This window comes from Cygnus olor, chromosome 16, assembly GCF_009769625.2.
Source record: "Cygnus olor isolate bCygOlo1 chromosome 16, bCygOlo1.pri.v2, whole genome shotgun sequence".
NCBI lineage: Eukaryota > Metazoa > Chordata > Aves > Anseriformes > Anatidae > Cygnus > Cygnus olor.
Genome location: NC_049184.1, coordinates 6,329,178 through 6,353,171, shown reverse-complemented (window position 1 = coordinate 6,353,171; position 23,994 = coordinate 6,329,178). Strand labels below are relative to the sequence as shown.

General features: G+C 41.6%; 1 protein-coding gene and 1 long non-coding RNA gene across 16 annotated transcripts in view; one reads left to right on the top strand and one right to left on the bottom strand.

The window, feature by feature from the left end:
* Positions 1–23,994, bottom strand: part of EYA2 (EYA transcriptional coactivator and phosphatase 2) — a 97,314-nt gene that overhangs the window by 51,485 nt on the left and 21,835 nt on the right. For 8 of the 14 annotated variants that reach the window (XM_040576216.1, XM_040576210.1, XM_040576213.1 and 5 more), the window contains 3 exons: positions 7,162–7,280; positions 2,483–2,531; positions 1,712–1,854 (listed from right to left, as the gene is read on the bottom strand). In XM_040576216.1, coding sequence (XP_040432150.1) covers positions 1,712–1,854; positions 2,483–2,531; positions 7,162–7,270 — 301 coding nt within the window. In that variant the 5' untranslated portion in view covers positions 7,271–7,280. Of the gene's footprint in view, positions 1–1,711; positions 1,855–2,482; positions 2,532–5,283; positions 5,320–7,161; positions 7,281–23,994 lie in introns of those variants that run through there. The other 6 variants (XM_040576208.1, XM_040576206.1, XM_040576203.1 and 3 more) reach the window with 1 other exon arrangement.
* On the top strand, positions 9,356–22,877 carry LOC121079237. Of its 2 annotated transcripts, XR_005824951.1 has the most exons (4): positions 9,356–9,866; positions 10,867–12,144; positions 16,350–16,433; positions 17,699–22,877. It is a non-coding gene; the product is annotated as an uncharacterized LOC121079237 (long non-coding RNA). The 2 variants fall into 2 exon arrangements; XR_005824950.1 differs by lacking the exon at positions 17,699–22,877 and having other exon boundaries at positions 16,350–16,716.

Here is a 23,994-nt window from a genome sequence, read left to right as displayed (position 1 = left end):
TGGATAGTGAGTGAACATATTTTGGTGCAAGCGTCTGGGTCCATTACTGACAGGGGAGCAAAAGGATTTGCGAGTGTATGTAGAGAAGCCTCTTTTCATAACATCCCATGATTTTCAATTACATCAGCACTCCGCATGCAAACACTCAACCTACCCTGGCTACAATTAATCTTCAGCAAATGGGCCTTTTTGGAAGTCTAAAAATTGTTGTCAGACAGTGAAATAACTTAGCACCAAATTAATTTCCACACAATGTTCTGTTTTGTCTAGAAACTGGCCGAGTTTTATTTTTGTGCCTAAAAACAATACTGCTTCATTGTTCTTGGTTGTCAGCCAGGTGGAGTTTTTCATATGCTGTGTCAAGTATCTTAGAGAGGGTATATGGGTTGGGGGAGGGAAATCACTGCTCAAGGATGCTAAGAGGTCATCTGCAGGATTTATAAGCAGCATATGGGCCTGACACATGTATGCCCTAAAGACTCAAGGCAGTAGCAAATGGCTCTACTTTCACCTGCTCTAACAGGACAACTGTTCAGAGTTTTTCTTGGAAATCAGCCAGATGATGCAAACACACAAGTAGCTCCAGGAAAAGGGTCTCAAAACATTCCTCTTATCATCCTGGTAAAGCTTTGTCCCTGCCAAGCCCATTTCCCTGGCCTTCCAGACTGTTGCACTGAATTTCCCTTTGGTAAAAGCCTTATCAATAGCTCTATAAAAGCTTCTTGTTGGGAAAGAATACTGTATTTGCCAAGCAAACAAAGGTATTTAAGAGCACGAGAGAAACCAGGAGTGGAAAAGGAACCTATGAAGCCATTTTAATGCTGCAAGTCTCAGCACTCATGGGATCAGCAGGGAATAAGGAGCTCAAAGCTTTCTGTTAAAGAACTGTGCCTAAGCAGGAGTAATATCTCTTTGGTCTTCAGGAGTGGAAAGAACTTCCCAATTGCCTCAAGAGCTTGGTATTTACATGCACAGCTTGAAGACACTCTTAACACTTGGTTTGCCAGGCTTTCCACCGTCAGGAGTGCTGGTTTAGTTAGTTCTCTGCCTGAACCCCCCCCAGCTGCTCCTGGCCCAGCATCATCTCCCCACAGCTGCTTGCAAGGCTGTGCAGGAACGCAGGGAAGAAAGCTGACCAGGGTTAGAAATGCTCACGGCACTTATAGCTAATAACCATCCATTGAAACATAGACTGTCTTCCAAAACTGTAGTACTCCCTATCTTTTCACCCATGTCTTACTTTGCTCTATGCCTTGGTTCTTCTGTAATAGTATACAGGATTTTTTTCCTAACATAGCTTTTATCATTGAAACCACAGGAGGAATCAAGGAAGGCAAAATGTATTTTACCTAAATATCTTATTTACTACAAGAGACTGTCTTAGCAGTGAGTCATGGGAACAGTCAAGAGCTACTACTACAAGTAGCACATACCACTGAACCTGTGTTTTTCATGCTGTCTCATATCCTATTACTGACCAGCTCCAACCTTACCTAGTTTGTAAGACCATATCCCAGGATATAACAGGGATGATAGATAATTCAAAGTAATCCTATAATTTCTAACAAAGTCAGATTTTCCTCCAAGCCTAAGAAGAGAACACTGCCAAGACAGAAATGACCTTTCATTCTAAACCTTTAACCTTCAAATATATTTTTCTAAGAGTAAGAGGAAGATGTCCTCAAATATAACATGGTATCCAAGTACTCACTGTAGGAGGGTATGCCATAGGGCTGCCCAGGAGCAGGGTAGGCAGTGTATGCAGCAGCCTGTTGGATTCCCGTGCTGTACTGAGTCTGTCCATATGTTGCCATTGTTGGGAATGATGAGACTGTCACTATATGGGGATAATGTCTATTGAGAACAAGAAAACAGAAGGCATAAGGCAATAGTTATTATACATGATCTTCTAGAGTACATGTAAAACATTTCTAGACATTTTGATAAAATACTATCAATATACTACAATGATGGTGAATATTTTGGAGCTCAGAGTTTACTAGACTGGGGCAAAAGTTTGTTTCAGTATATGGCTCCTTATATAAACTAGTAAGATAAAGCTACCTATATGCATTGGGACTTTTTCAACTCTGCAAAATACACACAAGTTAAAAAAAAAACCACAACTCAGTACTCTGATTGCCATGTTTCATGTTGAGTCTGCCAAACAACGAGGTATCATGGGAAACCTCTGACATTTTAACATATTCCTCTATGGTCACCAACAAACAAAGCAACATTCAAAGTGATAAGGTTTGGATTCCCAGGGGTACGAATTTTCAGTACACAGTACCTCAAACCTTCTTTCACTCCATATCTAACAAGATTAGGGAAACTGGTTAGTTCATTGGGCCTGAGACATGCAGAGGAACAGGTGGATGGGCTTAAGACAAATGTATTTTAAGGTGACAGAAGTCTACAAAAAATGGCTGTTCAGCAAAACATTATTTTTAAAATCACAGCACTTGGCAGAAACACTCACTTTGTGGAGTACAGATGGAGAGGACAATGTGGAGTTGCTTTGCTGTTGCCTGGAAAAAAAAATAAAATTAAAGGGTATTAGATTTTCATCATGTTCTGTTCTACAGCCAAGATGATACCATTGCTTTTACAACTGGTAGTTTGAGAAAAATATACAGTAATTAGGAGACATTGTTTTGGAGTAAATCTCGAAAGAGCTGAAGCAGATAAACTTATTCTCCACTTAACAACAAATAAATATATCTTTAGTTTCTCACTGAGGGTGCTACTGATTGACTGAGTTACCATTTTCTTCTTCGCATGCGACTGGTACCAACCATGAAGTTGGGCTTTGGTAGGATGAATCATGCTAAAGGCTATAAAAGCATCTGCTACGATCACTGAAGTGATTTAAGATCACTGCACTTTTTGCCCCTTTGCTTTTTTTTTTTTTGATACTCTCCTAGACCATGACTGACTTTCTTTAAAATGCTAGTTAAAACATATAAAGCCAAAATAAATATAAAAAATACAACACTGTAAATCTCCTCGTTCTTGATTTTTTTGAGTTAACCACCTACCTAATTGACCTGCCAATAATCAAAATACTAAACCATTAGAAAATGTATCATACAGGTTAAATGTGCAGGATGCTTTCCAATGTATCAGACAGTTGTGTTCTGTAACACTAGCAAAGAAAAATATGCCATCTTTATCTAGAGATATATTTAGGCTTAATTTTTATTTTTATTTTTAAACTTAAGTCAAAACTCGCAAGTTGTATGGAAAATACCATACTTAAATGCCACCATGAGTATTATTATGCAGGTTGGCTCCATAATGCCATCCAAATTCTGATTCTCCAGTCCTGGTTGATGTTAGATGTTATTAAAGCAGTATAAACGCCAACACACCTTCACAATCATCAATAATGACATTAGGCACAACACATCCAACCTTTTTATCTGCTGGCAGTATCAATCAACACACCAAACTAATTGCAAAGAGTTTCTCCAGGGAGAAGAACATCAACCATTATGTTCTCTGCTGACTACAGCACCACCGCCCCCCACGTTAGGTGCTGGCATCTATCATCTAATTTCTTACATGGGATAGGAAATTCTGCCCAAACTCAGGCAGAAAAGAAGATCTCTCTGACGCAGGAGCACACACTGGGTGGAAAGGGAGACTCCTGCAGTGTCCCCCCTGCCTGCACATTGCCACTGCCAGGCACAAAACATCTGCAGTGCTGTCCCATGCATCGAGGTGGATGTACCCACAGTGCTACAGAAGTGCTATCCTCAGCACGAAGTCGTCCAAGTCAGAATCACTTCATTTGTTCAGCAGTTTGTAAGTTGGTGAATTAAACATTTAAAGTATGTTTTATTTAATGAAATATGCAAATACATGTAAGATCTAAATACATGCAAGTAGTCCTATGGGTTTGAGTAACTTGTTATGCCATAAACCTGCAGAGAATTTCCAAAAAGCTTTGACATGCTTGCATATGAAATATTCAATCTTCCTGGTTTAACTCTTTTAAAATTGTTGTTTCCTCCACAAGCTTCTTTCACAATATTTTACATGGCTTTGTCATTCTACATTGTAACATGAAGACTACATCAAAATAGTTTTAAAAAGAGAAACATTTAATCTGACAAAAAAAAAAAGTAAATTGAAGTAAAATGCATTTTAATCTTTGTTCACTTACGGAAGTGAACAAATAGAAAAACCCCAATGGAGGTACATGAGTTTTAACAAAATAATATTTATTATAAGATATTATTCTCTTTTTAGAATGTTAATTTGTGTAATGTTTCTTTATGTAACAATAAAACCGAAAAAGAGCTGCATTTTCTCAGAAAGAATTATATTTCAATAAGAGATGAAAATACCTAGAACACACACTTTCTCAAAAAAAAGAGGCCCTTTTTCCCACAAACTTAGAAATCACCAAAGACCACTTAATAAAAAATAAACAAAATTACAAAAAAAATATACCTGTGTACTCCTGTCTCTTTTCTCTGGGACAACTGCAGTATTTAATAACCACTCTTAGGTTAGAATAGATGAGAAACGTTACTGCAGTGCTGACTTACTCTAGGAAAAATGGCTCTGGTAACAAAGGCACTGATGATCACGGGGAACAGGTTTCAGAGTGAGCTGGGCATGACTGCGTTGACACTGCTGCCTACTATTATTTCTAAGAGAAAAATCCAACTTGAAGACGTCTATCTGTGCTGCACACTGACCCCATCTGCCCACAGACCCATGCACTGTACTCTAGTGTCTTTCCTAGTGCTATGCTGGACGCCTGCTTCACCCTCTTCTCTCTGGATATTAAGAAGAAAAAGAACTAACTCATCCCAATGTAGCTGCTGTGATAAAATCAACTTCTATGACCCACTCTTTGGTATCCCTTCTCTGAATGCTTTTCTGTGCCTTGCCCCTCTTATTGTATCCTTCTGCACAACAAACTCACGCCTGACTGTGCATCCTACACACCTCTAACATGCTATGGGCAGTAACAAACCAAACCATAAAGACTCTATGCTCCTGTATTCCAGAAGCACCTGAGAAAAGTAAAACCCACCGGTATCTCTGCCCTAGTTCTCTACGTTTACAATATGGCTAACAGTAACGTATCTCCCCAGCAAGAGGCACAGATGTTTTGTTTTTTTAAAAAAATAAAGCAGAATAAAACATAGTAAGGCAAAAGATAGTGTTATATAAATGTACATAAACATTTATACTATAGATATAGGAATACCAGGTATAGAAAAAGACTGCTTTCAAATCCAAAGCTGGGCTTACCTGACTCACCTTCATACTCACTGTGAAAAATTTGCTTTGACTTACCTGAAAGAAAACAGTTTAGAAAATTAGGGTTTTAGATTGTGAAAACAAAATCTGTATAATTTCTACCAATCTGTTGCTCATTACCAAAAAAAATGTGTTATATATAATGCTTTTTACATTTGAAAACCAGCAGAACAGGCAGTTTGAGTGTAAGCTTAATTTCTTTTCTATTTCAGAAATACAATATCTTCAGATTTTTTAATTTTGAAAGAGCTAAATACAGAGTAAATATATGTGCTAAGAATGCCAAACAGGGATTTACTGTGTGTGAATATTCAATATGCCACTGTCACTGTCAAAAAAGGCAGGTTAAAGCTATTTGTTTCTATCCAAACGTGTACATCTACAGGCAAAATGTGTATTTGAAAATTATACTGATACGATTGCACATCATGATAAGCACCCATGAAAACAGCAGGCTAGACATCTAAGTAGACATCTACATAAGTAAGTATTGCAACTAGACTTGCTAAAATTAAAACTATTTATGTAATACAGAGCATACACTTGTGTGCATACAAAAGCTCTGGCAGTCTGAGATTTGACAAAAACACGGGTATTTTCCTGTTTTCCAAATTAACAATAAGTATTTTCAGTGAAAAGAACATAATCATGGTAGCACAGGGAATCATTCTGTAGAAAAAATACTGTATTATTTCTGTAAGAAACTTATCAACATGAGCTGTCACTCACAGATTGCTGATCTGTGGTACAAGCGTTCTGTTGGCTCTTAATTATATTGCATAATAACAAATAGTTCCTGTACCAAGGAGTTTACAAAATGATGTACTTAAAAATCATTTCTAGCTCTAATCTTTCCTGCAAACACATACGTTTAAAAGGATGTTTCCTTTAGATTCTTATCCTTTCGACTGCTCTTGTAAATAGGCAGTCATGATGTTCGTGCTTTAATCACACAATTTCTAATGCCTTAGCAAACATGCAAGCAAAACATCTCCTTGGCTTCTTAGAGCCTATAAATGAAGAGTTAAACCTACTACTAAAACATAATAGTCAGGGCCTTTTGCTAACTCTGCTCCAACAGGAAGGCTGACAGATCCTGACCGCAGCAAACAATAGCTGGGATTGTACTAGCAAGAACTAGTTCAGCTGCATCACTTGCCAATAATTTTTTTAGCAGATTTAACATTCTTCTGTTTCCTTCACTTGAACAGTATGATGGGGGGGAGGAAGAGGAGGAGGAAGAGAAGAACAGATAGATTTCCGTCAGAGCCTCAACCACTGAAAGAATTTGTCCTTGGTACCTGCCAAATGTGAAACTTCAGACCAGAGATCAGCAGGACAAACCGTTTGGGGATGATAGCAATGATCTCAGAGTGATGCAAACTGGGGCACAGGGCTGCTTTGGCAAAATGTTTTTTTGGCTGCGCAGTGTGTTGTTGGGCCTGGGAGCCCCTGCGCTCCACACCCCACCAGCAGCAGCACAGCCACCAAAGCACAGGGCTCATGTTCAAGCCACCTCTGGGGCTGGGGCTCCAGTAGGGTCTAGACCAAAAGTACGAATTCTACACAAAACACATTTTATACGTGCTATTATGCCAGTGAACAGATACATACATGCGTGCATGTGTTTACACCTCCAATAAAAAGACCTCTATACATGTAAAACATTTCAATTCTGTCTGCATTCAGACCTTTTCTGAACTAAAGAATTCAGCCACAACTGGAGTAGCTACAAATATTCTCAAATAAAAATCTCAATTGCTCGCTACACAGCAGAACTAATTATCAGAAGCAGAGGCCATGCATGTAGCCAGCTCTCCTTTTACATATACATACACATTATGCTAAAGCTAACAAACAGCAAAAGAGGAAGCCTACCTTCTATGTCATCTGGAGCCGTGGCATAAATGTTAGAAAGGTTAAGCTTCAATCTGTCAGGGCACTCTCTATTTACAGTCAGGCTGGGTGGTATCACTAGATCTAGCATTTCCTTATACCTGAAGGAAAACAAAGAAAAAATATAATTTATTCATTAATTATGCATGCTTACTAATGATTCATTTTTTTTCCCTAAGAGTATAAATATTAAAGCTGATTACCTAAACCCAGGCTTCATATAAATTCCACATAATAACATTCACTAAAGTTTTCATCAAAGGAAAATGCTGAATTGCAATGAACTACTTTTTCCCTTGGAGATTACACCCATCTGATTAACGCTTTCCCTTTCTTCCTGGATTTTGCCATCCAAAAATTAAATTTCCATCTTTCTTACATGCTAGCAGCACAAAGATGCACACACCAGTGTCCAGTGAGGTCCTAGAACAGACTACTAAGGGCTGAAAATGAATCTGAGGGCAGTTAACAGCATTGTGTATTTTTACCAGATAAGAAGGTTGGTACCTGTGATAGGAGAGATTTAGGTGTCTGGGCTAATCCTGCTATCTACTGGATATACCCTGGAAAACTGATCCCAACTGCAAAGTCTTGACCATTAGGTGGCAGTGATACCAGGACAGTCCCTTTCACATAAAAAAACTCATCTGATTTAACTGAAACTTTCAAGTGAACAATCTATGTCATATAGCATTTGAGTTTCCAAAGAAAAATGTAGTTATTTATGTGCACACACGGCTTACAAAATGATGAAAACCTACAAACTACGCATCACAAAGAGTTCAAGAAAAGACTGAATAAATCATTCTTTCAGACCCTATACACGTGAACACACCTATTCATCTAAATAGCACAGCTTTCGATATATGTGCCTAACTCCACCTGTGCAGCTTTTTGGAAGCGGGCTCCAAAGAAACCTGCTTAAAACAGAGCTGCTTGCTCCCTTTGAAGTGTTGGATGTTTTTGATGGGTACCAAAATATGGCAGTAAGATCTACGTACCTATGTTTGCAGGACTGGGTAAAGACATCTAGGTGAGTACAGCAAGGAAACTGTGTGTTATTTATCTGCATGATACATGATGGTGTTTACGCAAGGCCAGCCTCCCAGGCACCTTTACTCCCGCAAGGTTCTGCCCTTGTTTACTGTACAGCCAGTGGCTGCAGCTAGAACTACGAAGAACCCACCAGCCAAAGAAAATCTAAAGCTAAAGTTGCCAGTTTTCCTTCCTTCCTTCCTTCCTTCCTTCCTTCCTTCCTTCCTTCCCTTCTTCTCTAAAACACACATGATGCCATGGAAACCTATCTGAAAAGGGCCCAAAGGTGCTATGTTCTTCACTTCCCACAGTCACATCGAGCAGGTCCTCAAAAAGCCTAACTGTGCTCTTAGAACAGGCAAGAGCAAATGGGAGAGAGGGGATATGGTGGCGAGCAGATCCTGGCAACCTGCATGGGCTCCCCTTTCTGGTAGCACTAAACATGCTGCCTGTACAGGCGGCTGGCACATCCCTGCTCTCAGGCAGGACCTAACTGGGCTATGAAGACAGGAGATGGCACAGCAGCAGCGGGCCAGTAGCAAGGCGCAGCACTTACTGCACAGCACGCCTAAACCATCGTGAAATTGAAGACAACAGCATAGAAATCTGAACTCTTGACACTGGGCCTCTGCAGCACTAATCTAGGCAGTTCTGTAAGAAGCGAGGACATTTGTTTTGATTTTTTTGTTTGTTTGTTTAAAAACCAGTGTATGACTTTACCAGTTTTGAGAATCAGAGAACAAACTACATACTTTTTATCTGAACTTCTCCAATCACTTTTATAAAGACTGCAAGTTCCCGTGAGGGAGGGTAAGTATTGTTATTAACAGGCACAGATCAGATGAAATATTTTATCTGTAACTGAACAGCAAAGACCAAAGCTGAGTTCATTTTCACTTCCCCTACCTAACAGCTGGGAAGACACTCTGCACCCATCCTCTGGGAATTTGCGGAATTGCCAAAAAGGGGAACAAAGTGACATGACTATGTACAATGTGCACAGCCCCAGTCCTCTTCCTTTCTCCAAACAGAATCTGGACTCCTCTTCTCTGCCTCCCTTAGAAATCCGTGTGGGCACGTGCATTTTTGCCATCAGTGTAGCATCAAGTCCAGAGGTTGGCAAAGGCTGCCTGATTACCTGCCACGAAGGAGATCTCAAGTCAGCAGTGAATGACCAACAGGGTAGAAATACAGTGCTCTGGATCCACCACTTGTGTGATCCACACTCCCCAACTGCTGTGCCCTGTGGATTTGCTAAGAAAGCAAGACTAGTGTAGAACTAAGTATTGCTTCACAGCTGGCTCTTTGGTGCTAGAGCCCCTCAAAGTGCTCCACCTTCAGGCGTGTCCCTGTAAGAGCAGTACAACTCCTGCCTTGGACATAGACGCTAAGGTAGAGCAGGACAGAAATACCAACACAGGTGCACAGGGGACACCAACCGTGCCTGCAATCACTGCCCATGAAACCAAACGCATGAAAATGCGATGAGGCTTCAGATTTGTACAAGGATACCAAAACTGCCCCTCGCTTTAAAAATCTCTCCCTAAGCAATACAATTTAGCAGCAGCGCTAAAATGGGAATCCAGTACTCTGGACACAATCCTTCACAGCCCATCAGCAACGTCACTCAGCCCTAGCAGCACCGTGGCAAGGTAAGCTCTGAAGCCATACCTGCAGGCAGCGGCTGCACTGAAGCACACACAGCAGCTCCACAGGCAGCCTCAGAAGAGGGGCGGCAGGGGATGCCCCGAGCCGCATGCTGGCAGGCAGCAAGCCTGCACACTTCTTCTGCACACTTTGCCTGCGCCTGAGGAAAAGGAGATTTTCCTGAAATGGCTAATTTCACTTTTTTTGCCTGCACAGCCAGGCTGCAACAGAGGAAGGAGTCAGGAAGGATGTGGTGGGCCTTATTTCTCCTGGGGCAGGAACGAGGTCTCTCCTATGAGCCCCTGTGGTTCCTAAGGCTCCCCCCGAAAGCAGCAGGTGCACAGGGCCTCTTTTCCCCAGGGAATTACTGTATTCAAATCCATTAGCACCAAAATGAAATTTTGCTTGCACTGCTTGAAAAACAGGGTTCAGATTTATACCAGGTTTTCCTTTCCCCTGTAAACAATGTCTGATTTTTTCCTTATTTCCTTAACACTATCACTTGAATCTAGGAAAAGCACTGCCATCCCAGCTCCTGTCAGGCTGGGGATGTTGCACATTGTTTCTCAGGTAACACATGCCCTTCAGCACAATCCCAAACCCCATCACTCATGACGCTGCCCAGACTGTTGCCAAGCAAATGGGAGCAGATGTTTAAAGGGAAATGATCTTTTATAATGATTAATGCACTTTAATTACATCATTGTTCAGAGATTTCATTAGCTAATCTCTGATGCTTTTTTTCTTTGTTTTGTTCCCATCACTTTTATATTCAGAGTCACCCTTCCCTGTATTTGTTTTAAAACTTTTTTTTTTCTTCCCCAGCTTCCATTTTTCTTTAGGGTGTGTATTAGTTGCATGTACAAACAGGTAGCTTTCCAGAGAAAAGCCTGTCTGGCCGCGCACGTCATGTACGCGTTTGCATTGTTAGCGACTTTGCTTGCTTTGCATGCACCATTTACCAATTTGTTCGTATGAATTTGTTGCTCATGTACGTCTTCACAGGAGTTTCTGAAATTCCAGTTTTAATTGTGGCAATCTACAGAAAATCTTCTGTAAAATATTGTGACGTGGATGGGATGTTAGCACAATGAATGACATGCTGGAGTGCAACTGATGGAAATATCAGGACTTCATTTGCTTGCTTTTTAGAGCAAAAACGTTTTCTGGCTTAAGTAATATACAGTAAATCAGTAGTAAATTTGCTGAATATGAGCTTTTATTAAAACCAGTGATGGCAGCATCTAGCATGCTGGGCTGACAGACATCTGGAAGAGCTTTTGGCGTCTATAATTAAGAAGAACCTTGTGTGAATTTGGCGCTCAGCTTTTCCATTAGAATCCCCTGCTCAAAAAAACGTATTTTGCCCTTAAAGTTGGCCCACAAAATCTCTGCCAAGAACAGAGCCTTTTCTTTTCAGGAATGTTTAGGAAGAAAAAAGAATAAAAGCCTACTGCAGTCACTCTGAAGCTTGGAATGCCAAATGAAACATTTTAAAGTTTCAAATTTTTGGTCAAGGTGTTGGGGTAATTTACAAATCACATTTTCTTTTACAATGAAGTTTTGAAGGCAGTGATGCCAGACCCCAGCTCAAAATACTCCAACATGAGCTGAGGATCAATATAGGGGGCAGTCCCTTGTCTCTCCAGCAAAGTACTCAAAGAAGGTGCAAGTGCAATGCCGAAGCACAGCCCAGCACGGACTGAGTCAGCAACGCGCTCTGGATGCTGGCTGTGATGAGAACCAGATAGCAGCTTGATGGATGGTATTTTGAAAGGCTGAAACAGGAAACCACCATGGTGTTGTGGGCACATGCAACCACTCCACAGCTCTGCTCAGCACAGCTGAAAGGCCAGAAGGCACCAGCAAGAGATGAAGGAGATTCTTTCCAAAGCTTGGGCCTCTGCTGCTCGGGCATAATTTAAAGCATCTCTCAGGCTGCTCTAAATGGTTTTGCAACTCCCTCCTCACAACATGCTAAAGACATCTCAGGACCATCGGCACTTCCATCTCTACTCTGGAGGCACTGGACTTTGTCATGGGAGTCTGCCTAGAGAGTTTTCAGTTGGAATGTGAGCGAGGAAGAGCAGAGCATTTGCCCCATAACAGCAGCAGCCTGTAAGAGGTTATTTGAGCCTGGGAGGCCGATAGTACACTTCAGAAAGGACATACCAGCAGTAGAAGACAGCTTGGGGAAAAAAGATGACCTGGTTGTGAGAACAAGCTCTGCGTCTGCCATCAGTGGAGGAACTGATGAGCTAGGAGCCCTGCAGAATGAAGCAGGTAAGAAACAAAAGATGGGACTCCTGCCCATAGGAAATACCTCGCAGATCCTACAATGAGAGAAATAAGATACTTTGAGGGAGTAAGAAATTGCAAAGAAAGTTTGTTCGTGAGGACACAGGCAGATCTAGAAACGATTCTCCCTGAAACAACCCCACGTAATGATCTTCTCAATTTTTACTGATACCTGGCTAGAGGCCAAATACAAGCTGAAACCACTAGATCTTTCTAAACATATGCATATGCCAACACAGAGCCCTAGGCAGGGCTGGTACAAGCCAAGTCCTCTGCTTTAGCTTTGCTGGGAAGAGGAGGAGTAGAGACAGAGACTGCAGCCTAATTACAAGGGCTGCATTTTTGTCTTGCTTCCATGACTTTATCTGGTTTTCATTATTTGATTAACTGTTTTCACCTTTCTTCTCCTTCAAAAATGGTGCAGATTACTAAGTAGAAAGCTGGAACTTTACGACTCCAATGCTTCTCATCATAAAAAATAAGGCAGCCTGATTTCCTACTTGTTTTAGAAGTGAATTACTAAAAGGTAACTGAAAAAAAAAAAGAGTGAGAAGATTGATTTCTCACTCCCTCTGATCGAAAGAAACAAAACAAAAAAGCCCCAATCCTAAATGTTTGTCTTTCCTTAATTCCTAGGAAATACCAGATTTGTTGTTGTTTTTTATTCCTTAGGTCAATTTTTCAAAAGCACCTGCTACGTCTCATTAATTTTCACCAGGAATTAAGATTTACAGTTCGCACAATTATGCTCCTAATAATATCTGGGAGCCATGCTTTCCCAGTGCAGGGAAAACGCTATTATCTTGCTGTCACCTTCCAGGTGGTAGAACAGCAGGAAACCTCCCATCCTGAAGATTTTGGCTACATCTCTCCATGCATTTCAAGCAGAGGAAAGTAATTTCACTTCCTCTGTCAGTACATTCTTCCTCACACAGTTTGGACGCTCTCTCTCCATCGATAACATAATAGATCCTTTGTTCCTCCCACTTCAAGAACTGAAAAACGCATCAGCAAGTGAAACCCACGACGCATAATGCCTCTCAGCTCACGCACAAGTTCAGCTGATAGGTGTATGCAGGAAAGGCTGAAGGGGCATAAAGTTAAACCTGAGTTGGCAAAAATGCTCACGTACGAGACCGACGGTACAGCCACGATGACAAGATATCCTTTCAAGGTGACCTGCAGGGCAGCGTGCCTCAGGCTGTTTATGTTCCTGAGAGCTGCTTTTCGCTGACGTAATCGGACAATAAAAGCAGCAGTGCCTGTCTGGATTTATCATCGCCCAGCCCAACGCAGACACACAAAGTAGGAGGATTCATAGTAGTACAGCTTGTAGGGCAGCATCTGGGGCTGGGGGCACTTAGGAGCATTATTCTCCAGCACAGAATATCTCAGGCTGAGGATTAAAACAAAAGGAAGGGGATAAAAGTTTTGTGATAGATAAACCAGGGAAAAAAAAAAGCCACATCAGACCAAAGTGAGAAATGAAATGGGGTGGTATCGAGGCTGCTCCAGAAATCAGGCGCACAGTTAACCCTTCCTGCCACCACTGGTCAGAGAGTCGACAAAAATAACTAGGTAAGACAAAGAAGGAGCTGGGGGTGGTGTCAGGTCCACAGTAAGGCAAAGGTTCATTTTGAATGAAGCAGGATGTCATTTGCTTTCTGAAAGAGCGTGGCAGAAAGCAAACCCCAGCAGAGCAGTGACTTCACGCCCCCTGCTCACCGCCTTTGGGCGCATATTGTCACCCCCTTTTCAAGTCTTAGTGGGTCTTCGGAAACATAACCCTTTTTGGTTAGTCCACTACTGGCCAAATGGTTACTTCAACAAAAGGTACAGCTCTAATAAACTGAAAGAGATACACTTGTACTGCTTCAGTTTAAACAAATAAACAAACATAAAAACCAACCCAAAACTTGAAACAGGAGCCCAAGCACCCAAGACCTTGATCACTAATTAGTTTGTTAATTCAGGAACAAAACAGGAAAAAAAAAATCACAATAAGAAACAGCCCCCCCTTTTCCATAATAATTCTGTGTACATCTAAAATTACTTCACTGACAAAAGAAAAAAAATGATTTGGATTTAAATTAAATTTTCCAAATTACTTTTAAAAATGTGTTACCTCTAAACAATTTAAAGAAAGATAACTGAGAAGAGAGACCACAAACCAGACCATTTCTGGCAAATCCTGAAATCACTGTTTAAAAATACCCAAGTTACTCCAGCAGCACTAAAATATATCCCCCTTTTTAAAAAATGAGACAAGTCTTTTTGATCAAAATTTTACTTCACTGGAAGTTTTCTGTCTTGCTCTAACTCACAGACTAGACAGTAAAAAAAAAAAAAAAAACAGATGAAAAATCCTGTCTCAAGAATGTTTTGAGCCGACTTCATCTTTTTTTTTTTTTTTTTTTTTTTTTTTTTTTTTTGAAGGGAAGCCTGCCTTAGGATTTTTGAGTGCTTGGGACTGGCAAAAATAATTGCATGCCTTGTTTCCCTGGAAGTCCTGCATTTCCAGAAGCATTGGCTTGCTTCACCAGGCTCCAGCACCTGCTATTCTAAACTGATTTTCAATTACCTTTTTTTAATTATTATTATTTACTTAGAAATGCTGTTTCTCGTGTAAGACCTGTTGATTTAAAGAAAGCAGGCTGTTTTCAAATAAATAAATGTTCTTCCTACTCCTGCTCCTTCCCCGACCCTCACGCTGCGGCCACAGAGCAGTGCTCAGAGGGGAGCAGGCAGGCTGTGGTCCCCCACACTTCCTGCAATTAACCCTGGAAGAGATTGGAGGGAGACACAGCGGGGAAGCATCAGCGTCTTTGGGTTGAGCAGTCCGAGGTAAACGTGGGAATAAGCACTGGAAGGGCTTTGAGTGCAAATACAACCAAACATGGCTAGCTTTCTTCCCAGCTGGTTGTTACGAAGGCGCAGCCTGGCAGGTAGCTCAAAGTTTCTAAGTGATGGGGTTTGTGCCACAAGCTCTCAATTTGGCAACCTAACCAGGAAATACATTATATAATTGCTTTGAATTATTGTGTTTTGTTTTTTAATTTCAACACCAATTTCACTCAAAATAAACCAAAATGAGTAACTCTAATTTTTCAGAACGCCTTTCTTGCCTGTTGAACCTGTTTGCTAAATGGGAGCAACGTTTGCAAAAGATCTTCCTATTTGCCAAAAAATAAATATAATTACTCGGCTCTCTTCCTGTGAACAATCAAGTACCAAACAGAACAGAGTAAGCTGGTAAAGAAACACTACAAGCTTATAATCTGCACTCATTTGAAAACTAAAATTGCTTGTATGTGCATGTATGTACATACAATCTCTCTCAGTTTCAACACTTCTCTGTGACATTCACAAGCTTTTTAACTCCATTAAAGAACACGTCTTCCTACTCAGACTACGGCTGCAGAAATCCACTCAGCAGCTCCAGCTGCGGAATCAACACCCGTAACACAAAATGACTGCCTCCAGAGACCGACCGGGCTTCTCAGGAGCTGGACCCAGCAGTAGGCAGTTTGTGATTTATTTGTTACTGCTTCGGCATCTCTTTTCACTGAAGCACTATGCTTTTTATCCCTTCTCTTCAGAATCAGAAATACTAAAAATGTGCTTAAAATTAAATCACAAAAATATGATTTAGAGGAAAACAATGAGATTTGGAATGAGGAAGTAACAGCTGATAACTTAGATATTCAGGCTGAAATCCTCTGGGTTCTATTACAGAAGTGTGCAAGAATGTTTGCTGTCTTGAAGCCCTCTTGTTACTTTTATCCCTAATACTAGTTGCTTATCCCTTTCCCACATGGGACACACCGGGTGCACCCACCTAGATTCTGGTGGCCAAGCCACAGCACAGCCTGAGAGAACCTGTGCTCGGATAAAATTTGTGTAAACGTACACGTTATGCACAGCAGAACGAGACAAAAAAGCTATCACGAGTCGTGGAGGGCTCAGGAGGGAAAGCACTGTGCCAACAGCACACCAAAGCCATCGCCAGACAGGTGTGAAGTGGCACAAATGAGTTCTGCAGCAGAAGATCAGCAGATCAGCTCCTGGGCTGAGCATCTGGAAAACTGGGTCCTTCTCCCCACTCTGCCCCTGGTAACTCAGCTGAACCCGAGGTGAGTCCTTTGTGTCTACTGTGCTTCCTGACCTCTGTGTGCCTTCCTCCTCTGCAGGGACTACAGACTTCAGGACAAGTGCCCCTCTTCTGTGTATGTGAAGCATCAACCAGTGCAAGAGGCTCCTACTTTCATCTCCAGGTACTGCTGTACTAAATAAACAGCAATAACAAAGATATATACATAAAGCTCTCCCTAGGGCTGCAGCTTACCCCAAAGTAAAAGAAAGCAGCTTCTACTGAGTTCTTCCAGCAAACAACGCGCAATATTTTGTTCCCTCTAACAGGACCACGTCAGACTCAGCACTGCTGCCACCACTGCATCAACAGTAGGAGATTTTAGAAAAATGTGCATGGGTCTTGAGCATGTTAGCATCCATGCTGTCCACAGGCAAGATACAGCTAAAAATTGCCCCATAAAACATCATTTTATGCATGGATGGAAGGAGAGGCCTGTGCTAGCCCTCACATTAGCCAAACATACATTAACCCGAAGTCTGCGCTGGCCTTGATATCTTCACCTATCACATTTAGCTTTGTGCTGCATCATGTGAATAATCCAGGGAAATCAAGACAGACTGAATAATCCAGACTCTCTTAAACAGCCCTGACCAAACCCGGCCTGCTGAAGGACACCCAGGGCAGCCTCAGCTGCCTGCAGACACCGGAGCCCAGCGTGCCACAGGGCTGCTCACCGCCCCTGCGAACAGCAGCGAGGTGAGGCACAAAGCTGCTCACCGCTACGCAGCTGGCTCTGACGCCAGCTACAGAGAGACGTGTCAAGGAGGCAACCGAGAATTGAGCTTTCAGTTTTGCTCCTAGGCTCTGTCACTAACAGATTGGACAAGTTTCTCAGGGCTATATTAGGGCCTCTGTGAAACTGGGAAACACAGTATAAACTGCCAATTAAGCTCTTTTTAGGGGCTGGAAAGTGCTCGGATATCTACAAGTGAAATTTGTTACACCACTGCAGTACCAATATCAGTGCTGATGAATAATGACTGTCCTGAACGCGAGACAGCCAAGATGGAGGTGAGGCACGAGAGCTGTCCTTCAGTGCATGTTCTCTCACTCATTTTTGGTCTAAAAGCTCTCCATTCCCAGACTATGAGAATTTCTTCACCCTTTTGATTTACTCTTTAAACCTGTCAGAGTCCTGCAGCGACTCCAACGACCCAGTGAGAAAGGTAAGGCTGCCCCTTTATAACAGGCTTGTGTCAGCACCTCCGTTCTCAGCCTGTAAAGGACTGACATTCAGGGAATAATAATTCAAAAAGAGTTATGGGAAAAGAACTATGAAATGCAAGTTGGTAAAAGGACCTTGGATATGAGGGAAAAGTCTAGCATAACAGCACAGGTGAGGCCGGAGTGAGAATGACGTACCTTCTCCTTGATTAAATCCCCTAGGTCAAACTTGTTCCAGAAGTGGAGACCAGAGGAGAAAATGAAGAGGAAGGTCTGTTTTACGTGTGAAATGCTGAAAGCATTTTTGTTTGTTTGTTTGGGATTCTCTTCTTCCCCCCCAGTAAGTAAAGGGAAGACTATCTTGTCAGTCCGCGGCTCATTCTCAAGGATGCAGAAGCAAAATATGCCTCAGTATACTAAAGATTCATGATACTTCTCACCTATTTATAAAGTACCTTGATGAGGGAAAACACAAATGCTGGCCTCATTATCCAAAATGTAATTGATGTCCTACATATCAAAAGGAAATGCAACACAGTTTGTGGACTCCCTAAAATTGAAGACAGTTTCTTAATAAACTGGAGATATAATTGAGCAATATGTTTGAAAACCCTGTACCGTTTTGTCTTGGTCTCAAAGTCTGGAATCTAAGCAGCCTCCCTCAGCTCCTCATACTTAAAAATAAAATTTAAATATCTTTGTGGTAACCCATTACTACACACAAGGAAGAACAAAAACTAACCTCCTCACATACCCCCAGTTGGCTTCTCTAGTTGTATCTTTGATAGATCTGGTATAGGGTTTTCATGGCAGGGGAGGGGGATTTATTTATTTTTCTTCCATTTTAGGGTTTCCTTGCTGTGGTCTTCACTGAAGAATCACTAAATCAGAGCCCGTGATTCCTGAGTAATTGCTGATTGAACACATTTGTCGTGCCAGTGGGATGCAAGCCCTGTTAGCTGGTCCAAGGGCAGTTTGCCGCCAGGGCAATGGATTCCCATGCCATGTCTATGGAGCAGACTTTTTTCATTTTAGGAGCTACGGTACAACAGTAGTGAGCAAAGTAACGCAGTCCAATTGTTGCATATCTTGGAGATGTTAGGAGAAAAAACTAATGAAAAGCAATACTGGACCAAAAACTGCACTTTGATTTGTCACTCATGCTCATTAACAACGTGAAAACAGCTAAGCAGAGAAGAAATTTTCTTGGAGCAAATGTTCATATGGTATTTCCCTTAATATTAATTCCATTAACATTCTGGTTCTGTGGGCATTTGAGAGTCAGACTAAAATAACATGGAAATAAGAAATGGGACTGTTTGATTCACTTCATGGGTTCAGGTGGGCTGAGGTCTGATTTCACAAGAGTTTTGGTGTGACAATATGTTGAATCTTTTTCTTGAAGCCCAGGCGAAAGCTAACACGGGCCCAAGATCAGAAAGTTGATAGCATCAGATTTATTTTCAAGATAGAGGGATTTTTACAGGGATGACCAGACGATATTATCCAACAAGGAAGAGTTTTGGAGAACCTTTGCAGCGATCCTGCCATCCAGTCACTGATACACCACAGGGCAGCGTGGACATGAGAACATCAAATGACAAATGCATCAACCCAATGCCATTCACACAAACATCTTAGTTTTACTTTGCAAGGTCTGACCTGAGAAAGAAAAGCACTTCCTGAAAGTGCCCTTCTGTGATATTAGGCAGGCTTCAAATGACTTACCATAGTACAGAGGGACATTGACATTTGAACTGCAGGAGTTTGGGTTTCCGCCGTCTTTTTCCCCCCTGTGACAATTGTATTTGAATAACTGGAATTTTTAAAATCCCTATTCCTCCTTTCAGGGTGATGTAATGCAACGGTTGCAAAAGCCTAACAATGTAGAACTGCTGCTGCGAGAGCCAAGTCTGGCACCAGGAGAGATTAGAGTTGGCACCAAACACCATGATCTTTAAAATAAATCTGGCAGACACACTGAAAAGGTTTGCCACTGCTGCCATAAACAGCATACAGAGCAGTAAATGGAAGAATGCTGAGAAAGGCCACGGTTTTGTTGCTGGAACAAAGATGCCAATTAGCTAACCACTTAATCTAGCACCTAGTAAATGGTTTTACAATGGCGTGTCAAAATTAAGGGCAGTAGCAGGGACCAAAGGTAACATAGCAGTGCCTTTCATACGTCCATCACACCAAAGCGAGCCCACAAAACCCACCAGCTACCTATCAGCCAGGAGAACCTCTGTGCACAACCGCAAGTTACACTAGATCACTCACACAAAAATACTTTTTCCACACAGGAACACATCTGTCTCAACACATTTCTCTTCCCAGTACTTTTCAATTATGCTTTCCAGAGAGGGAATTTGCTTCCAGTCAGTGATGCTGGAGCAGTGCTCTGGAAATAGATGTGTATGAGGATTTTCCTTTTTTTAAATGCAGACATAATGGAGAAGAGAAATGCAAGTTTTCTTCTCCACTCACTCTCTCTCCCGACTTGAATTGAAGGAGCATGGGCTGATTTTGTCTGCTCTACATGAGGCTCTGATGATTTGTGATGTGGACATGTGTCTGCGGGCAACTAGACAGATGACACCTTCTTTCACACAGACAACTAGGCAGCCACGTAACAGCAGCATTTCTCAATTGCTATTATTTTTTATCTTAAAAAAAGCCAACACACAAACAAGCAACTAATTTCCTTCAGCAGGAAATCCCCATATTCCACCCCAAATTCTAAAACTCTACAAGCACCCAACTCTCAAACAAAGGATCACTTTCACCATGCAGACAAACTGCACGGAAGTCAGAAATGTGCGTGGTGTCTTAAGAGTTTTTTGCCAATCTGGTTAGTACTAAAACTTAAAGAAACGCTAAAAGCAGACAGCAGATTTCAAGCTATTTATCTGAACCTCAGTAGTAACCATGCAATTTTCATAAATAATACTTACAAGCACTCCTAGTGGGATACCCAACATGCTGTTTGCATGGGGAGGCATATAAAAGTTACAGCCTCCTGTCCCAACTTACTTGCACACACATGAAAGGAAAGACTTAGTTTAAAGGTGAAAACTTCACTTTTTCTCTCCCCCCAAAAAAAAAACCAAACAAACTGAGAAAAAGAAGATCTGATTGCCATGACCCAACTTTTTCCTGGTGGCTTCAAATTCTCCAAACAAAACTGACAAATCTGAAAACCGAGACAACTTTCAATGACCACAAACCATGTTGTCTTTTACCAGATGTTTACAGCTGCAGTGACAAACCTAGCACCGTGAAGCCTTTTTGTTTCACCAAAGAGCAGTTTCCTCCTATCACGTTATACACCACTCACCCTTGGGATCACTAGTCCAGCAGCTCATCACCTCCGAGCCTGGCTGTCAACAGCAACTGCTCGAGCACAATGCCAAACCTGGGGACTGCCATAAACACAAGAGAGCCAGGATTCGGGGCAGCAACAGAGATGATGGCTTCATTTACAGGACTGCAAGGCAGCTCTGGAAAACCTCCTGCAAGCAGAGAAATTGGCAGCTACCTCGAGTTCATTCAAATAATCTAAGAAAACTTTATCATCTCCAAAGATTAGGAAATCCAGCTGCAAGCAAAAGCCAACTTCAGCCTCTTGGATATTTGAGAAGAAGCTTACATATGACATTAAGAAGGTGACTGCCGTAGGCCTAAAACTCAGATTTGATCTGCAATATCCTTAGCTTAAAGGCAAAACTCTCCCACGCGCATGGGACTTCAAAGGCCCTCCCCTTCGACAGCCCAGGAGAGGAACCCGACAGCCTGGTTCAACAGCTGATGCCTTTCCTGACACCGCATTAACTTCAGCTCATCGCCTTTGGCACAGCTTCTCTCCGACACTTTGATGGAATAACTTCTACAACAGACAAAAGAATCAAAGTCATTTCTTCCCTTTGGCTACTACAGGATGGCACAGACACGACCAATTCACTCATAAGCAACATGCAAAGATGCTCTCGCTGACCCCCACTGTTTGCCATGGCTACTGCAATATGAGCTACCAGAAATCAACAACTGGGCAAAATATCTGAACACAATGCTTAGCTTCCGAAGGAAATACAGTTGCTCATCTCCCTTCGTTCCAGAATAGTAGTCCGGGTAACTAGTGAAATACAAGAAAAAAGGAAAGTGTGCCTCCTTTAAAAAAATAATAGCAGAAACAAACAAAAAAAACCAACTAACTACTGCATGGAACAAAACAAAAATTGGAGTAAAGGGGTTTCAGCTCAGATAAATTACAGACTTACAGTACTACATGAATTCCCCTGAACAATTAAACAGCCATCTTAAAATGCTAACACCAAAAACCCCATAATTATGTAAAAAAGTTACTTTTTTCTCAAGTGGTATTCTCAGAAATGGCAATTTTGAAGCCACACTCCCATAGTAAGGGCTCTCATTAGGCAGACGTGTATTCAGTTCCATGTCAGCCACAGGTTTCCTGTTACCAGAGCATCTTACAGAGACAATTCATATTTAATCTGCCTGCCTCTATTTACCTCTGTAAAGCAAGGTTTCCTGCATTTTTTCACTTCTGAGTAAGCTGAGCTCAAAACCATGCAGATAATAGGCTGCAGTCGGGTAAATCAGCACAAGGGATTACGGGAGAAAGCTATACAAATGCCAAACCCTAAACCTACTAAAAATACCATGAAACTAGTGTATTTTTGACTTTCCTTACTACTTTCTCCACTCTTTTACCAATGGTGAGAGCAGATACTGCCTGCAGTTGTCAGTGCAGACCAGAAGTGTAAGTATCACACTCCTATTTTCTCTTAGACCACATAACCTCTTTTTCCTACGCCCAACTTCTGCACGGCTAAATTCTCCTTTTAATTCACGATTGGCTGCATAACTCTTCTCTCCCAGTCATTCTACTCCAGTTGGTCTGTTTTTACCCTGGAGCAATGGGTGCTAGGTATGTTGTGCATCTTCCGTTAGCACATGTCCTGCCATGGTTCACATTAAGCAGAACCAATCTGCTAACCCCTAGACAGCTGCTGGTTTTACAGGCTGTCATCACAAAGACTGCCTATGTGCCTGCTTGGGGGACTTTGATTCTTCAGGAGCCCACAAACTGAATTCATTCAGCTCAGCTGCAAATTTAAGCATGGAATTGAAATGCCACAATTAGAGAACCAGCTTCCCTTCGTTTAGCTTCTCTTCATAAACTAGTGCTGGGGGTGTAACGGCTGAAAGGCCTGCACCTCTCACTTCTAACATGGTTCCTGAAGGTACATTTTCAGCAATAGGCATTGCAGAATAAATGGGTTCGACAAAGATCCAAAACTGCAAGCATTTACTAGAGAGGACAGCCTGTACCAGAACTTCTTCTAAACCTGGCCTAGGAACTAGTGGAAGCTGAGAGACACAAAATCAGTGAGCAAAAAAGTCAAAAAAAAAAAAAAAGCTCCTGAGACACAGGCATGAGAAAGGCCAATGGAAACCTCACAGAATACTACTGAAAACCACAATCTCTGTTTCTTTTTGTGCACTGGAGAAAACAAAAACAAACCAACAAAACACACACAACCCCCCTTTCAGTACTATTTGTAAACAAATAAAACATGCTTCTGCAAGAATTACACTCCTATTTCCCTCTGTCATGGGACTGCACAGAAGACCTCAAATTTCTGGCTTGTTGGGAAAAAGGTTAATAAAACCTAGCTGAAAGAGGGAACTTTTTTCTTGTCCTGTCACACACCGCTCTGCCAGTAAATGCATGGGACAAATACTTTGGAAAGCATGTACACACTCTAAGCAAAACTCTAAGTTTTAAAAGCAATAATCTGCCCCTGAGAGCTGTAAGAGTTAAGATTTTTCTCAAAAGCTAAGCATACATTTTTCCATACAAGCAGCTGAATCATGGCTATTTTAAAAAGTAGTTTATTAAGCACAATATAGCATATGTCCAATTGAGCTCTATAAATGTGGCCAGTGCTGTACAAAGCATCAAAAAGCATTTAAATTTGAGACTTGCCGGCATCCACTGGCATAGCAGAAGAACTGAGAAGACTAATCTAGCAGCTAGTGTGAAACAGAAAATTTACACTGTAAGTTTAGTCATTAATGGAAGTTACCTGACTTATGCCACAACACGAAAGAGATAGTGGCAGGCTGTGGACTAACATAGTATAACCTTCTGGCTGCTGAAGTTGGCTGTATTGCTCCTCAGTAAAAGGATTCAACTTTGGATGGATGGTATGAAAGTGTAATCAAAGGAAAAAGCCAGCTAAAATCTATGTACAACACAGTTTATCAAATATCTAGATACGTAGTGGTTCTGCTGGTCTTTTGTACTGCGATAGCTCAAAACTTGCAGGTAACACCCAGCGATTAAAAACTGGCAAGATTCAACAGTCCAGCACCTTGTTTGTTTGCTTTAATATGTGGTCTATGCTTGTTTATTTTTTAAAGGGGAAAGGAGATTACATCAGAGAAGCAGTGGTATAAACATTATCCTTTGCTGTATGGAAACTTTTATCCAA